Source organism: Myotis myotis, unplaced genomic scaffold (assembly GCF_014108235.1).
Source record: "Myotis myotis isolate mMyoMyo1 unplaced genomic scaffold, mMyoMyo1.p scaffold_m19_p_2, whole genome shotgun sequence".
Lineage (NCBI taxonomy): Eukaryota > Metazoa > Chordata > Mammalia > Chiroptera > Vespertilionidae > Myotis > Myotis myotis.
The window spans coordinates 163,925,868-163,943,618 of NW_023416324.1; the positions used below are offsets into that span (position 1 = coordinate 163,925,868).

The 17,751-nt window shown below is 54.3% G+C and overlaps 1 protein-coding gene across 2 annotated transcripts in view; it reads right to left on the bottom strand.

The window, feature by feature from the left end:
• MELTF (melanotransferrin) overlaps window positions 1-16,856 on the bottom strand; it is a 28,878-nt gene extending 12,022 nt beyond the window's left edge. Inside the window, exons 1-6 of one of the 2 annotated variants that reach the window (XM_036352406.1) lie at window positions 15,794-16,856; window positions 14,114-14,268; window positions 12,181-12,280; window positions 9,581-9,763; window positions 7,196-7,352; window positions 5,792-5,859 (exon numbers count right to left, since the gene is read on the bottom strand). In XM_036352406.1, the coding sequence (XP_036208299.1) occupies window positions 5,792-5,859; window positions 7,196-7,352; window positions 9,581-9,763; window positions 12,181-12,280; window positions 14,114-14,268; window positions 15,794-15,842 (712 nt within the window). In that variant the 5' untranslated portion in view covers window positions 15,843-16,856. Of the gene's footprint in view, window positions 1-5,791; window positions 5,860-7,195; window positions 7,353-9,580; window positions 9,764-12,180; window positions 12,281-14,113; window positions 14,618-15,793 lie in introns of those variants that run through there. The other variant, XM_036352405.1, reaches the window with a different exon arrangement.
• Window positions 16,857-17,751: the final 895 nt, after the last annotated feature.

Consider the following 17,751-nt stretch of genomic DNA (forward strand, 5'->3'; position numbering starts at 1 on the left):
CCCTTTCACAGGGATCGCCTAAGACGATCCTGCATATCAGATATTTACATTACGATTCATAACAGTAGCAACATTACAGTTATGAAGTAGCAACGAAAATAATGTTATGGTTGGGTCACAACATGAGGAACTGTATTTAAAGGGCCAGAAGGTTGAGAACCACTGAGTTAGGGTGTCATGGGCCACAGCCCTAAAGTGAAAAGAAACTCTTTCAGGGGGTTAGAACCCAGAACTTCAGCAGGGGTTAAGAACCAGAATCACACCAGTAAGTAAGAAACCTAGAACTTTACCTGGAGCTAAGAACCCAGAACTTGACCAAGAGGTGAGACCAGAACTTGACCAGGAGGTGAGACCAGAACTACACCAGGAGGTGAGACCAAAACTTTATCACAAGGTGAGACCAGAACTACACCAGGAGGTGAGACCAAAACTTTATCACAAGGTGAGACCAGAACTACACCAGGAGGTGAGACTTGTACTTCACCAGGAGATGAGAACAGAACTTCACCAGGTGAGACCAGAACTCTGAATAGAGAGAAACTTGGTGGCTGTACAAGACCAGGTGTCTTTTTAAAAAATATATATTTTATTGATTTTTTACAGAGAGGAAGAGAGAGGGATAGAGAGTTAGAAACATCGATTAGCTGCTTCCTGCACACCCCCTACTGGGGATGTTCCCGCAACCAAGGTATATGCCCTTGACCGGAATCGAACCTGGGACCTTTCAGTCTGCAGGCTGACGCTCTATCCACTGAGCCAAACCGGTTGCAGCAGTTCTCAACCTGTGGGTTGCGACCCCTGAAAATACATCCTGCATGTCAGATATTTACATTACAATTCATAACAGTAGCAAAATTACAGTTATGAAGTAGCAACGAAAATAATTTTATGGTTGGGGGTCACCACAACATGAGGAACTGTATTAAAGGGTCGCGGCATTAGGAAGGGTGAGAACCACTGGGGCAACACCGGGTGTCTTGATAGACTATGTCTACTTCCTTAAATTTTCTACCTCACCAATTTCTACAAAGATGGATTTGAGGTTACAATACAACACGTATTAACAATGCTATTTATTAAGGATAAAAAGAGTAAGAGAAGCGTAAGGTGAGAGAGAGAAGTGCCAGGAACTCATTGCTGCCATCAGGCATGAAATCGGCTCTGAGCAGAGGGCAGCGGGCAGGGCGCCATTTGGAAACACACTCTCTCAGAATCCGTCCAGAACCACGTCCCAGAGAGAAAAGGGTAACTCTTCGAAGCTCCCCCCACATATTAATCCAATATTAATCCATCTACTTATATTTTGGTATATTTCCTTCACCTCCAAATCCTTTTTCTATTCTAGTTTCTAACCATTTTAAATATGATTAAGGGCATACTTGATAGGAAATCTTAGGAAATCTTATATCTTACATTTTTTCATTTGTCATTTTAAAGTAATTTTCCACATTGTTGTAAACTTTCCATAAAACTCATTTATAATAGAAATTTACTGGAAAGAGTGAATATTGACACCAAATAGGAAAATTAAGAAGGCTAATTTTAAAATGAGGAGGATAAGCATCTACTAGTAAATGGAAGGGAAAAGATTATTTGTGGGATCATGAAAATTCTGTTCACCCCAAAGCTATTTAAAAACAAAAATCCACCATCAAGAGGGTAATAGTTTGGAAAACTCCATAAAGGTCATTTTTAATGACTGCATAATAATTTATAGCACTCTCTCAACAATAATTATTTTGTGTCATTCTCTCCTGCTCCCCAACTTTTCTCTATTTTTAAACTGTTGCAAAACCCTTGTATAAAATTCCGGGGGATCATTGGCCTTCCTGTGAGACAAATGCATCACGCAGGTATTTTGACCTGCCACTCCTGTTTCTATGCTAGGGGCAATTAGAGTCATATTACTTCACTACTTCAGACATTTGTGTCAGTTCCACTCTTTTGCTCTTACCAATTGTTTTGCATGAATACCTTTTAAAAAATTACTACCATATGACCCAGCAATCCCTCTTCTGGGTATCTACCTGAAAACTTTGAAAACATCTGTTTGTAAAGATACATGTATCCCTATGCTCACCGCAGCATTATTCACAGTAGCTAAGACTTGGGAACAACTGAAGTTCTTCAATAGATGATTGTTTAAAGAAGAGGTGGTACATATACACTATGGAATACTAACCAGCCATAAGAAAAGATGAAATACTGCCACATGCAACAAGATGGATGAGTCTTGAGAGTATCCTGCTAAGCAAAATAAGTCAGATGGAAAAGGACAAATCCTTTCTTTAATTCTAGTTTCTAACCATTTTAAATATGATTAAGAGCATACTTGATAGGCAATCTTGACTTCACTAATATGTAGAATATAAAACAGGAAGCAACAAGTAAACACACAACACAAATAAACAAACTTATAGACACAGACAACAGAATGGTGGTTACCAGAGGGAAGGAGGTTGGGGGGAAGACGAAGAGGGTAAAGGGGTCAAATATATGGTGATGGAAACTAGACTTTGGGTGGTGAGCACCTAATGCAATATACAGGTGATGTAGTATGGAATTGTACACTTGAAAGTTATATAATCTTATTAACCAATGTCACCCCAAACTATATATATAAAAGGCTAATAGCAAAGTGTCCCCTCGGGAGTTCGACCAGGAGACTGGGAGTTTGATCGCTCACTATGATGTGCACTGACCACCAGGGGGTGGCACGGAATGAAGGAAGGCAGCCAGAAGGCCCCAACTGGCCCTGATTGCTGGCCAGGCCTAGGGACCCTACCCATGCATGAATTTCATGCACTGGGCCTTTAATAGATTTCATAAAAAGATGGGCATTATAGGATTTGCCTTGTCTACCTCACAAAGTTGTAGTAAAACTCTAAAGAAATCATTTTAAAAAATGACTTTCTTAGATTTCCTTAGAATACAATCGAAATTCTAGAAGAGCCAATTTTAACCAAATACATCCCTATTCTTTCTCCACCTTCCACATTCTCCTTTGCTTGGCTCATCTTGGGGCCCAAATCCCTGCTGCCCGTTTTCCTAGGAGCATCCTGCTCTGGAGACAGGCCCACGCGCTTCCTTTTCTTTCGAGCACTTTTTTCTTTCTCAAATCTGGCTCCTATTGCTCTCCTTCGTGAATGTCAGACTACATGATGGACCTTCTGACTTAAAAGGCAAAGATTAACAAAAAAAGGAAATGATTTCAAAAAATGGACAATCCTCTGACATTCTGGAACAGGCAAAACTATAGAGACAAAGATTGGTGGATGCCATGGGGGCAGGGTGGCGTTGACTAGAAGAAACTTTTGGAGTGAAGGGTCCATCACAATCACCATCTTGATTGTGGTGGTGGTTATACAACTGTTAGTTCTGGGCAAAACTCATAGGACTATACTTCAAAAAGGATGCATTTTTGCTGTATATAAATTATATACCTCAATTAAAAAATGATCCTTAGGCAAATCCAAATTAGGAGACATTCTATAGAAGAACTAGCCTGACTCTTCAAAAATACCAGTGTCTCTCTCTCTCTCTCTCTCTCTCTTTCTCTCTCTCTCTCTCTCACACACACACACACAAACACAACATAAAAAAATTCAAGAAACTGTTCAAAGTTAAAGAAAACTGAAAAGACCTAATAACTAAACACCATGGGTGATCTTACATTAGGTCCTGGCCTGAAAAAAATTGCTGCAAGGAACAGAATTGGGACAATTAGTGAATCTAAAATATGGATTGTAGATTAGATAATAGTATTGATATTGCTGTAATTAACCTAGTTATGAGTAACTGGAAAGGAACAAAGGGAAGGCCAAATATATATATTTTTATTAAATCTTTTGCTTATTTTTATTTCTTAAATTAAATCTTTATTGTTGAAAATATTACATATGCCCCCCTTTGTCGCCCATTGACCCCGTTTAGCCCACCCGTTCCCCACCCCAGGCCTTCACCACTCTGTTGTCTGCGTCCGTGGGGTGTGCATCTCTGCACACGGTGCTTTGGTTGATCTCTTCCCACCCACTCACCCTCAGCAGGAGGCCAAATACTACGGGCCTGCCACTTGTGCAGCTTCGCCAGGAAGCTGCAGTCTAGATGCCCAGTAAAGTCTGGGTGGAATAGGGGAGGCACTCGTCTGTCAGTCACACCTGGGAACAGGTCACTGGTCAGAGTAGGTGTGGCCCCTGTAAGTGCAGCATGATAAGGCGGGCAAAGTCATTTGGTCTGGCCTTGCCAAGCTATTAGGGGTGAGTTAATTAAATGTTTGACCAAATATAGCAGGCTAATTTTTTTTAAATATATATTTTTTTATTATTGATTTCAGAGAGGAAGGGAGAAGGAGAGAGAGAGAAGCATCAATGATGAGAATTATGGATCAGCTGCCTCCTGCCTGTCTCCTACTGGGGACTGAGCCCACAACCCAGACATGTGCCCTTGACTGGAATTGAACCCAGGACCCTTCAGTCCACAGGCTGACGCTATATTCACTGAGCCAAACCAGCCAGGTAGCAGGCTAATTTTTAAGTTGATAATTTTGTGTGGCCCTTGAATAATGTTATAGTATCCAGATGGCTATTGGCAGAAAAAAGTTTCCCCACCCCTGGGAAAGGAATCAGCTCTTTCGGTTATGTGGACACTTGCTCTTAGTTGACTCCTGGCTTGCGGGGCCCTCATGCTTCTGCATTTGCCCACATGGCCCACAGCCATGTGGACCCCACACACAATGGACTAGGGAACTGCACCGCTTAATGCTACACCACACCCAGCTCCACCAGGGAACGGACACTCCGGACACTGGCCTTGCTCCTAGCTCTGCTGAAGGCCCAGCTGCACATCTCCCAGGACTGGGTCAAGGGAAATGGAACTCTGGGAATCCAGAGATGTAATCCCACTCAAATGAAAATCACCCATCCTCCTGTGCAAATCTCAGCAAACTCTTTTACTCAAGATATAGTAAGGATTCCACTCCCACTCGCTACAAAGAAAGACCATCCACGCATTTCTTGGGTAATAGTACTGAGCCGATGTTACATTTCCTGAGTTTGATAACTGTGCCGTGGCGAGGGCCACATCTCCCGGGTCTGAGGAGGCATGATCTGAAGTATGGAGGGGGTATGACAGGCAAACATGCTGTCAAATGGTTCAGAAAGAACACAAACATATGGAAAGAACAAAACGTCAGCATGGCAAATGGATGGGAGGTCTTTGAATTACTCTTGCAATTTTTCTAAAGTTCAGTTATTTCAAAAATTTTTTTAAAAATATATTTTATTGATTTTTTACAGAGAGGAAGGGAGAGAGAGAGAGAGTTAGAAACATCGATGAGAGAGAAACATCGATCAGCTGCCTCCTGCACATCTCCTACTGGGGATGTGCCCGCAACCCAGGTACATGCCCTTGCCCGGAATCGAACCTGGGACCTTTCAGTCCGCAGGCCGACGCTCTATCCACTGAGCCAAACCAGTTTCGGCTCAAAATTTTTTAAAAATTTAAATGGCAACAATGTATTGGATCAACACACAACCCCTCGTCCAGGGATAAAGGGCTGACTTCTTTAGATAAGAGGAAGATGCCAGGAAGATGAGAGTTAGTGCAGAGGTTTGCAAACCTTTTTTGGAAAAGCAGAACCCAATCTTCAAGTGGAAACAGAACCTAATGCCATCATCAAACCTGGGCAGGTCAGAGCTGCTCGCCCGGCCCCCTCGCCCGCAGAGCAGTTTGAGCTCCATTGCTGAGAACACCTCTGCCCACTCCTGGGCCAGCCGGCCCCCATCCCACTCACCGTCCGTGTTCTCCAGCACCGTGCTGTGCTTCACAAAGGCCACGTCCCCGGCCCCTTCCGCCAGGCACCTGCCGAGGAGAAAGCTGTGAGCCTGGCTGGCGACGAGCTCCCGGAGCCCTCGGCCCTGCCCAACCTCCACCTCTGGAGGCCTGGCCTGGATGTGGGGTGGCCATGGTGGGCCTGGGCTGCCAGCTCTCTGTGTGGGAGCCTTCCTAGCCTCATCACCTGTGAAGTGAGGGTGGAAAGGTGGCTCCTGTGGGGAGAGATCCTGTGTGACCCGTATAGATCCTGCACATCCGGGGCCTCCAAGGAGCGGAGCTCCTGTGGCAGCTGCTACTGGCAGCAGCAGCCGCCTCCTGCGCAGGTTTGGAGATGACTCTGCCCTGAGGCCGGGGATGGACTAGCCCAGTGATGGCGAACCTACGACACGCGTGTCAGAGGTGACACGCGAACTCATTTTTTTTGGTTGATTTTTCTTTGTTAAATGGCATTTAAATATATAAAATAAATATCAAAAATATGTCTTTGTTTTACTATGGTTGCAAATATCAAAAAACTTCTATATGTGACACGGCACCAGAGTTAAGTTAGGGATTTTCAAAATGCTGACACGCGGAGCTCAGAGGGTTCACCATCACTGACCTAGAGCTCTCACGCCATAACAAAAACTCGGAGTGCAAGGGACCGGACTGTTATGCATCCTCCGTATGTGGCAGCCCAGGCAGGGAGGCGGGGCAGCGGGCTGCCTGGTCCAGGGGGAGCACACAGGAGAGGGGTGGGCGAGCCTCTGGCTTGAGGACTGAGGACTGTTTTTCTCTCTGTGCTCAACACCACACTGACCCAGACCCCGGCCTGGAGCGTGCCCCCCGCAGTCCCCCCCCCCCCCCCGCCCCCGCCCGAGGTTCGAGGGGCTCGATGGGCTTCCATGCCAGTCCCCGCGGAGCACGGCTCCTTTTTTAAGGACAGACAGATGTGCACCACAGCTGTTAGGCTGTCTTCTGGATCCACACAGGCTCCTCTAAAATGCCAGCCTGAGCGCGAGATCCCTGGCAAGCTCCCCGCCCCCACGCCCTCCCTGCAGCTCGGAGACACGCCATGGGCCCAGGGAGTGGCAAAAGGTTGTTTTGTCCTTCTCTTCTCTCTGAGCCCTCGCCTCTCTAAATATAGCAAACACGTTGATTTATGAGCAATTCCAGCCTGGCGTGTTCCGGTGTGTTGTTTTTAAGTCAGCCAGGGCACATGAACTACATAAAGGGCGCTTTGATGTGATGCAGCGACATGGCCGCTCCCCCGCCCCCGCCCTGCCCTCCCTGCCTGAGTGTTTTCCCAGCTCTCGCAGCCCCAAGGCCTCACCCCTGACTCAGCTGGCCGCCCCCCTGAGCGCCAGCCCCCCCAGGCACTCACCGGAAGGCCCCGCTGTAGTCGTAGTATCTCTCCTGGGGGCTCTTGTCACACACGCCCTCCCCAGCCGCGTTGCCCCGGCAGAGGCGACAGAGGGACTTGGAGTAACTGGTCTCTCCTGCCCCCGGGACGCAGCTGCCCCCAAAATACTCGCTGACAGCTGCGGGAGGAGAAGAGGGCGGTCAGGGTCAGCCAGCTGTGCAGCGGGGCCAGGCCTGTCCCTGTCCCCGAGGGCCCTGTCCCCAGGGCCGGCGCAGGCCACTCAGGCTGGAGGGGAGGGCTGGCTCCCCAGGGACAGGGCTGGACCCTTCAGGCTTCAGTTTGAGCAAAACTGGGGAGCTGGATCCCATCGGTGATTCCCAAACTGGGGCCACAGAAGTGTGGGCATTGGGGAGGGGCCCTTGTTCTTCAAAAAATGGCTCAGGAAAGAAACCACTTACCCCCAAAGGCCGCATGGGACAGTTAAGTGTCAACTAGATACTGTTCTCATTGAGGCTTTCACGTCATCAGTATGGCTCATCCACGAAAGCAGGGAAAGACAGCAAGTGTGACTTAAGGAGTATCATTAGTTTGATAGACAGGCTTCTCAGAACAGGGAGGGGGGCACCGAGAAGAGGGAGGCGTTGTGGGCAAAGAGGTCGGACTCGTGGTTCCAGGCCCTGCCAGCCCGGAGGCCCATGCCCACCCTCTTGACAAATATTTGTCCTGTGCTGAGGACAGCGCCGTGCGGGGAGCAGGGAGCCAGTCACAGGGTGCTCATCACCAGACAGACGTACCTTTTCCAGGACGGGCCCTTCTGGGTCTCTTTCTGCATCCTCCCAGGGGAGGAGCAGGTACTAACTGTGCCCAGTGACTGATCAACCACCCACACCAGCGCCGTCTGAGAGGACATGGCTTCCGGGCTTTTGTGGGTCGTGCTGGTTTACCCCGTGGTGGGAGCCATGTACACATGGGTACATGTGTGTGCACTGTGGGTTTGTGCATGTGTGTACATGATGCATGTGTGTGCACAACAGTGAGGTGCCCACGGAGAGGTGTGGAAGGTGAACTCATAATAATGACAGCTCCGTGAGGTGAGCACATATCCCGCCCCATGCATCGTGCGAAGACAGTGTGTGAATCATCTCAGTCCTCCCAACCCCACAGAGCTCTCCTCGCCTCATCCCTGCTGGTCCCCTGGCAGGGCAGCCTCCCTCCAGGAGCTGTCGTTAATTTTCCATTTCACACGATGAGGAAACTGAAGTTCAAGGAGCTAGAGTAACCCCCTGAGGGCAGACCATCTGTCTGACAGCAAACTCAGGGCTTTAAAAGACCATTGTTTCTCCTGCAAAATCCTGTATCCTGAACCCACCCCCAGAAGCACTGGTCAGCGAACCAGTAGGCAGCACACTGTGGACAAGGGATTTGGGGACACCACAAACTCTACTGGGGTGGGGGTGATCCCAGGAGGACAGTTTGAGAACGTGGTGGCCACGTGTCAGGGGCCACCTCAGCTCTGTATTGTGTCTACTGTGGAGAGAGTGACAGCCAGGTGGCCAGGAAAAGAAGCCCACAGCATGAGAAGCAGGCTCCCACTCTTAGCCGGACCCTCAGGCCTTCACTGACACCCCCATGCATTGCATTCTCAGCCACCCCATTCAGCTCACCCTCAGCTCCCTTCTGCAGAACTTCCTGTCTGCACGACAGCCTTATTCCCTGTCAAATAGACCAGTCAGGGAGCAGCAAGTCTCTGACTCGCTACATGTGAACTTTCTGGGTACAAATCAGCAGCTTGTTTGGGTCCTGAAGAAAGAGAGTTTCTAGCCCTGACCCGTTTGGCTCAGTGGGTAGAGTGTCAGCCTGCAGACTCAAGGGTCCCAGGTTCGATTCCGGTCAATGGCATGTACCTTGGTTGCAGGCACATCCCCAGTAGGGGGTGTGCAAGGGGCAGCTGATCGGTGTTTCTGACTCTCTATCCCTCTCCCTTCCTCTCTGTAAAAAAATCAATAAAATATATTTTTTTTAAAAAAGAGAGAGTTTCTAATTCTATGAAGTTGAGGACACGTTTCTGGAAATAGCGACCTACACCAGGTCTATACCAGGTGAGGGCTGCTCTCTGGTAAGTCACCAGGTCCCAGTGGGTGAGTGAGAGCTGAGTGCTCTGGGGGGCCTCCCCAGAAACTAAAACAGCGGCGACAGTGGGCGGCCCAGCATGAAGACAGGAGGGGCCGAAACACCCACTAGGTGTCTGGAGGCCCCTGGAGAGGGGGGACTGTGCGGCTCCCTAAAGAAGATGCAAGATGAAGGCGAGCCTGGAGGGAGGCTGCCCTGCGAGGGGATCAGTAGGGATGAGGCGCGGAGAGCAGAACCCAGAGGCCCAGGAGAAGCGGCTGCCGTGGAAGCCCTCACCTCTGAGCACGTCGCAGCCCATCACCGAGAGGCTGCCGCTCTCCACCAGGTAGCCCACGGGCACGTTCCAGCCCACCGTCCTGTTGATGCCCGTGTGGCAGGACTTCACGCCCTTCAGGGTGTTGATGGTCAGGTTGGAGCTCCTGTTGACCACGGCTACCGCATAGTAGGAGGTACCAACCTCTGGACAGAAGAGAGGGGAGGAGTGAGGGCAGCAAGGGAGAAGCCACGAGAGAGGCCGGGGCCCTGCCCGGGAAGGCTGTGGGGAGCGGGTGTGTGTGTGCCACGCAAACTCGCACATGAATGCGTGTGTGTGTGGATGTACACGCGTATGTGTGCTTGGGGTTCTCATTACTGAGAGAGCCAGTGAGTGCAAGCCATGTGTCTTATTACAGACCCCGCCCTCCTCCACCCTCACGTGGTAGATATTAGTTCATTAGTTAATTTTCACCTTTCCTTCCCGAGTCAGCTGGCACATAGCTGGATCTATGTCTATGTCAGGGGAGCTCTGCAGCTGGACCAATAGCAGGAGTGGCCTGCGGGTTTTGTTTTCCAAAAGTGAAGCCCTTCGGAGAACTTAGGAGGACTGAGGGAATGGTATTGTGGTTATGGGAAAAGTGAGGGAATGGTATTGTGGTTATGGGAAAAGTGAGGGAATGGTATTGTGGTTATGGGAAAAGCGTGGTTGAGAGGAGCAAGGCAGCGGCTTCCCCCAGGTTAGAAAAAGTGATTTCCTAGTGCTGAGGGGAAAGGAGAGATAGATAGATGGATAGATAGATAGATAGATAGATAGATAGATAGGATAGATAGGATAGATAGGTGATAGACAATAGGTAGGTAGATAGATGATAGATAGATAGATAATAGATAGGTAGATAGATAGATGGATAGATAGGTGATAGACAATAGGTAGATAGATAGGTAGGATAGATAGATAGGTAGGTAGGTAGATAGATAGATAGAACAATGTGGTCTCACATCACTCAAAATTCTGACCAGGGTGCATGTGGGTGGGCAGGAGTCTGTATCCTGGCAACAGATTCCCCTGGGCCAAATACGGCGGAGAAGGTGCCATTCACACAAGAGAGGAAGAGCTCATCTCTGGGGACAGATGACCAGAGGACACCCTATAGGTTAGCACGAGTGTGCACAACTTGACTGCCCCGTGTGGTGGGCCCGCGATCAGAATGAAGCTGAATTCTAGAAAACAAGCCAGTGTTGTTTCTTGCACACCTGCACCTGGCCCCTGGCGCCCTAAGTGGCCTTTCGGGTCCCACCCTCTGACTTGCCCACTGTGCCTTTCTCTTTAGTTCCTTGAGCATACCAGCTCTTTGCCGCCCGGGACTCTGGTCCGGGCTCCACTTACTGTCACCTCCCCAGATAAGCCCTCCTGTCCTGTCTGCTCTGTTTCCACACCCCCCCCCCCCCCCACACACACACGCCTTATTTTCTCCCTCATGGCCTTTACTTTTTCACGCACGCACCACATCTGTAACTACATTTTTTTGGTGTTTATTTGTTTACTATCTGACTCCTGCTCTTTGGGGGCAGACACTGGCTCTCTTTTGCTTACTGCTCTATGCTCATGACTGGCATGTAGGAGGTGCTTAATAAATGTGTTGAATTAAAGAGGAAGAGCTGTTTCTGGCCGACGAGTGAAAGGCTGGCTGGTTTGCAGGGCTGGGCTGTGTCCTGTGTCATCAAGTAGCCAAGTAACCAAGAGGGACCCTGTGCTGGGCACCGAAGATGAGGACCAGGGCCTCCTCAGGGACTCGCTGTGGTGACAAGGAAAACAAGACCGAAGGGGCCACGACCTGAGCAGCGTGAGTCAGTGCTCTGGGAAGCAGGAGACAGAGGCCCTTTGCAGGGGCGGGAAGACCCAGGGGAGCTCCTTGGAAATGACAACCGAGCTGGGCTGTGACGGAGGCTAGGCCTTGGACCAGGGGACGTGGTGGGAGAGGTAAAGGGCAGGCTGAGCCCGAGGTGTGTCTGGTCTGAGGTGCAGGGATGGGGGCAAAGGGACTCACATTTCCAACCACACATGCTCCCACATGGACTCAGTGAGTCTGTGTGACAGGGCAAGGGTCACTGTCCCCATTTTACAGTCAAGGAAGTGGAGGTTGCCTGAGGTCACAGGAGGTCACAGGAAACGGCAGAGCTGGGAGTCATGCTTGGCCTGTGGGCTCTGCAGCTCCCGGTCACCACCTCTTGCCTGGCCCCACCCCCACTCCTGCAGCGTCTGACAGATGCCACTCAAATGTGAGGCAGCTGAGCTCTACCGATGCCTTGACCACCCCAGGCGATCACGCCCAACACTACACCAGGCTCGGGCAGCCCCTCCGTAAGAGTTTGTGGGTGCGAGTTAGGGGGCTGCTGGGATCCCTGTGAGGAAGAACAGATGCGGGTCAGCCCTCTGCATCTCTGGCATCCCCCTCGCAGACATTTAGGGCGGCCTCTGAAGGTTTGTGTGGCCAGGACTCCAGGACTGCTCTGAGGACAGGGCGACTGACCAGCTCCAGGGAGTCAGGGCAGGGCCAGGCCCAGCGAGGACACTGCTGACTTCCGCTCTCCCCCCACCTCCTCCCACTGGGCCCTCTGACCTTGATCATACACTTCACCCACCACGGGCTTCAGGCCGTGCTCCTTCCCCGCCTCATAAATGGCTCCTCCGTCCAGAGTGATGGCATCTGCCTCCCCAGCCTGCTGGGACACGTGAGTCAGCACCCTCACCCCTGCTCCCCAGCCTTCCCCACCCCTGCTCCCCAGCCTTCCCCACCCCTGCTCCCCAGCCTTCCCCACCCCCCTGCTCCCCAGCCTTCCCCACACCCCTGCTCCCCAGCCTTCCCCAGCCCCCCGCTCCCCAGCCTTCCCCACCCCTGCTCCCCAGCCTTCCCCAGCCCCCTGCTTCCCAGCCTTCCCCAGCCCCCTGCTCCCCAGCCTTCCCCACCCCTGCTCCCCAGCCTTCCCCACCCCCCTGCTCCCCAGCCTTCCCCAGCCCCCTGCTCCCCAGCCTTCCCCAGCCCCCTGCTCCCCAGCCTTCCCCACCCCTGCTCCCCAGCCTTCCCCAGCCCCCTGCTCCCCAGCCTTCCCCAGCCCCCTGCTCCCCAGCCTTCCCCACCCCCTGCTCCCCAGCCTTCCCCAGCCCCCTGCTCCCCAGCCTTCCCCACCCCCCTGCTCCCCAGCCTTCCCCAGCCCCCTGCTCCCCAGCCTTCCCCAGCCCCCTGCTCCCCAGCCTTCCCCACCCCCCTGCTCCCCAGCCTTCCCCACCCCCCTGCTCCCCAGCCTTCCCTACCCCTGCTCCCCAGCCTTCCCCAGCCCCCTGCTCCCCAGCCTTCCCCAGCCCCCTGCTCCCCAGCCTTCCCCAGCCCCCTGCTCCCCAGCCTTCCCCAGCCCCCTGCTCCCCAGCCTTCCCCACCCCTGCTCCCCAGCCTTCCCCACCCCCCTGCTCCCCAGCCTTCCCCACCCCACCCACTCAGGGACACCCACTCAGGGCCCCCTGAAAAGCCCGGGAGGTCCACCCTGTCCTGGGTCAGCCTTGCAGGCCCCTCCCCCACCAGGGCGCAGGGGACAGCTCTCCTAGGCTATGGGCTCACCTTGTTTTTCTAATTATGTTATTTGAAAAATATTACTTTTAAAGGACTTATAATGGACGTACATGGTAACAAATCAGATAGTACAAAATGGTGCGGAGTGAAAAGTGAGTCTCCCTCGCTCTCCCGTTCCCAGCCCCTGCCAACCCGCTCCCCAGGTTTCCTCTCTGCCATGCAGACTGACTCGCATACATGCATGCCCGCGTCCATTCCCCCTTTTCCTTAAAACACAAACGGCACCCTACTGTCACATGTCATGGCGTCCATGAACAGAATTACAGTTCCACAGAGGTGGTTTGCGCCCTCAGAGTGGACCTGGCCCGGGCCCTGGGCCCAGGTGGGACTGGATGGGGCCTGGGGGCCTGTCAAAGGCTGAGGGGACCGAAAGCCCAGGGCCCCTGTGCCTGCCCCGGAGGCTCCCCCGCACCTGTCCTGCCCCTCAAGTCCTGCCTCTGAGTTAGCAGGTCTCCTGCCTCTCAGAACTGCTTTCCCACACCCCACTCGCCACCCAGGACCTCTGTCCCCCGGTCCTCCTTCCCCAGAAACCCCACAAGCCCCGATCTGGAAAACTCCGTGGCGCAGTGAGGGCCCCTCCACCGAGGAGTCTGCTGGGGGCTCCCCTCAGCGGAGTGGGCAGTGTCCCCAGTCCAGCAGGGGCCTGGGGGAGGAAAGCTCTGCCTCGGACACCTTTCCCGCTGCGGGCGGGCGCCCCTCTGAGCAGGGGCCTCTCCTAGGCCTCCTGGCGCCTGGCTGGGGCCTGGCTGGGGCCGGGCAGGAAACAGACGGCCCTAGTTACCTGGGAAACTCAGGCGATCCTATCGCCCAGCCCTGGCGGGGGACACCCGTGCCCTTCCCAGTGAATGAGGCTGTTGTGTGCTCCCTCCTGAGTCAGAGGCCTCTTGTCCGGCGGGCGGAGGTGGCAGAGCGGACGGAGGGGACTCACCGTGATCAGCTGGATGCAGTGGTCGGCGGAGGCGCCCTGGACGCACCGCAGGGCGGGCTGGATCCCAGCTCTCCGGAAGGCGTTGCTCATGTCGCTGCACTTCTGCTGCTCCGGGTCTGAGGTGGAGCACCACCGCGCCTCCATCCCGCTGAGCGCTGGGGGCAGGGGACAGTGAGGCCCTCCGAGGAGGGGGGCGCCAGCAGCTCTCGGTGGCCCAGCCTGCTGAGCACCCCCCCCCCCCCGGGGACACTGAGGCACAAAGAGGTGCCCCTGACTGGCAGGGCCGTGCGTGGGGCCATGCATGTCCCCGTGCTCAGGGTAGATGGGTGGCTGGAGCCTGGCCTGGCCCATAACAGAGGCAAGGGCGTGCCTCCAGGTATCAGCTGGCTACCGTGGCCCTCGGGCCATCCTGGGAGGCCTGCGGCTCTGAGATAGGCCAGCTCCTGCCCCTCTTGGGGTCTCTGGGCCTCCTCACGACTGAGGAAGAAGGCAGGGAAGTGGTTGTGGCTGGCCTTGAGGAGCCTTGCGCCCTCCTGGAGCATCTGTGATCATGCCCGTGGCAAACCCACCCTCAGGGGGCGCAGCGCCAGGCCCCTAACAAGGGGAGGCCGGGGAGACAGCAGCCTCGCTCCAGTTCCTGCTGCTCCAGCTGGTGACTCAGACAACGGGCTTGACCTCTCTGATCCCGTTTCAGATGAGCAGCCCAGCTCTGTGTTGTGAGTAAACCTAAGCTGAGCCAGGACACGGGCCTCAGTGGCCGCCAGCCTAGGCCCCTCCCTCTGGGGGGACCCTGTCGGGGCCCTGATCCGACCAGGCCAGAGTCCCGAGCGCTGCACCTCGGGACCCAGAAGAGCGGTGCCAGGGCTCCCCAGTTCCCGAGGCTGATGCCTTTGCAGACCCAGCTCCCCTGCACCCGCCCTGCCCAGCCAGGCTGCCGGGACCCCTGCGCGCCCCCGGCAGCCAGCGCTTCCCACCCCCACGCCAAGGGTCAAGGCTGCGGGTGTCCTCATCCTCCCTTCCACTACCCTCCGCCTCCCCAGCCAGGGCGGCGCCCCGGAATGTGGAACCCCCTGCCCGCCCCCCCCCCCAACCCCCAGTGCTCCAGGACTGCACCCTGGAGGGCGGCGACCGCAGATCGGACAGGGGTGGCGGGTCAGAGCGGTGCCTGAACCCGCCTGGCAGCAGGCTCCGCCCGAGACCCCTGCAAGCAGCTACCGAGGTCCCGCCCCCGTCCCACAGTCCCGGCCCTGACTCCCTTGGGAGGGGGCGGTGCGGAGCCGCGTGGGGGCCCCCTTCTCCACCCCTGCGCCCTGCAGTCTCCCCCTCTCCCCTCCCTCCCCGGACTCTTCTCCTGTCTCCGTCCCGAGGGGCCGCCGGAGAAGTGGAGCCGCTCTGGCCCCCAAACCTCCTCTGGCTTCCGCCCCCTCCACGGCCTCCCGACACCCGGTTCTCTCCTCCCCGCCTCTGCCCGCGCATCAGCAGGTCCGCTTTCTCCAGGCCCAGCTCCATGCCGCTTCCTCCGCGAAGCTCTCCAGACTTCCCAGTCCGCCCGGCTCAGCGCTAGTTCCCCTAACCGTCCTCGTCCGCTAGACGCGGGTTCAGGACACACTTCCCAGCCCCCGGGTCCTGCTCAGGGGCGGTGGAGAGCTCCGGGACCCCGCCCCGGCTCCTGCTCCTCACCAGTGCGCAGAGCCAGGAAGAGCCACAGAGCCACAGTCGGGACCCGCATGGCGGGCGCCGTCTACAGCCGGGTTGGGTCTAGGTCTGGGTCCGAGTGGGTCAGCAGGAGCCGGAGCTCTGTCCCTCCTTCCTCCCTGCCCGGGCTCTCAAGCTAGTTAAGTGTGTCTGGGGCGTGCCTTGGCGGTGTCCACGCCCCTAGGGCGCACCCGCCCACCCAGACTGGACACCTGGGATGACCAGACTGGCCTTGGCCTTCTCTCTGGCGCCCCTTGCTGGAGCCTCGGCGGGTGCAGGGGCTCGAGCTTCACCGCTGGGTGTCTGGATCCCCGTGCTCACCTGGGCACCACACTCAGCTGTCCCTGGGAGTCAGGTATCTGCTCTCCGAGGCCTGATTCCCTCATCTCAAGGGCTCTGTCTCAACCATCGCCGGCCTGCGGGAGCATCTTCACTTCCTCGCCTAGACCCCAGATACCATGTTCAACTGGAGAGGGAAAAGCTCCGATTTGGAAGGAAGAAGAGGTCAGAGTCTGGGCTGGAAGGACGCTCAAAGGCCATCGAGTTCACTCTCCAACCTCTCTTCAAGCACACATTGCACCAGGGATGTGGGGATACAGAGACAAACCCTGATGGACACAGTCCTGGCTGGGAAGCAGCTGGGGGGCGGGGTGTGTGTGGGGGGGATTTCTCATTCTAGGCAACTGCCTCTCCTGGGACCTCCTGAGGAAAGTGAGTTGCCCAGGTCACTCATTTGTCAGTAACAGAGTTGGGACTAGAACCCAGATGGCCAGCAGAGCCTGGCTCACTCCATTAGCTTTGGAAGGTGGGAAGAAGACCCAAGAGGGGGAGAGGGGGAGGAAGCAGAAAAGGACAAAGCCGATGAGAGGAGGAAGCGAGTGAAGAAGGCGAGGGAGGAAAGGATGGGTTGTCTGTTTCTCTAGGCCACTGGTTTTCAAAGTGTGGTTCCCAGACCAGCAGCAGTGTAACCTGGAACTTGTTAGATACACAAATTGTCAGGCCCACCTCTGACCCAATGAGTCAGAAACTCTGGGGGTAGGGCCAACACTCTATGTTTTTCTTTTTCTTTCTTTTAAGTATATTTTTATTGATTTCAGAGAGGAAGGGAAAGAGACAGAGAGATAGACTCATCAGTGATGAGAGAGAATTACTGATCGGTTGCCTCCTGCACTCTCCCCACTGGGGACCGAGCCCAGAACCCAGGCATGTGCCCTTGACCAGAACTGAACCCAGGACCCTTCCGTCCACAAGCCGACGCTCTATCCATCGAGCCAAACTGGCTAAGGCAGCCGAGGGCAAACTACGGCCCGCGGGCCGGATCCGGCCCGTTTGAAATGAATAAAACTATTGAAAAAAAAGACCGTACCCTTTTATGTAATGATGTTTACTTTGAATTTATATTAGTTCACATAAACACTCCATCCATGCTTTTGTTCCGGCTCTCCGGTCCAGTTTAAGAACCCATTGTGCCCTCGAGTCAAAAAGTTTGCCCACCCCTGGGCTAAGGCAACACTATGTTTTTTACCCTCGTGCACAGCAGAGTTTGAGAACCACTGTTCTAGGTAGACCAGGACTACAGCTCACCATGTGTGGTGGGGATGCAGAAATTGTTACTCAGTCATCCGCCTCCATTTATGTCCTTCTCTTTTATCACCCCCTCATGAGCACCCAGGACTGCGACCCTGCCTGCCTCAGGCAGAGGACATGTGTAATAAGAATGCTGAGTGAGAGAGAGGACCCCTGGGTCTGGGTTTGTCAGTCCTCCAGCCTGCTCTGCTCCCTGGGAAAGGAGGCCCTGGCTCCTGTGATTGGGCGGTGAAGCTGCTGCGTCTCACACATGGACATGATCATGGGGCGGGGCTTCAGGAGACCTGAGCTCTACTCTTACCGGTGTGACCTCCATACGGATGTCAAAGGTAGATCATGATTGCTCTGATGCACCG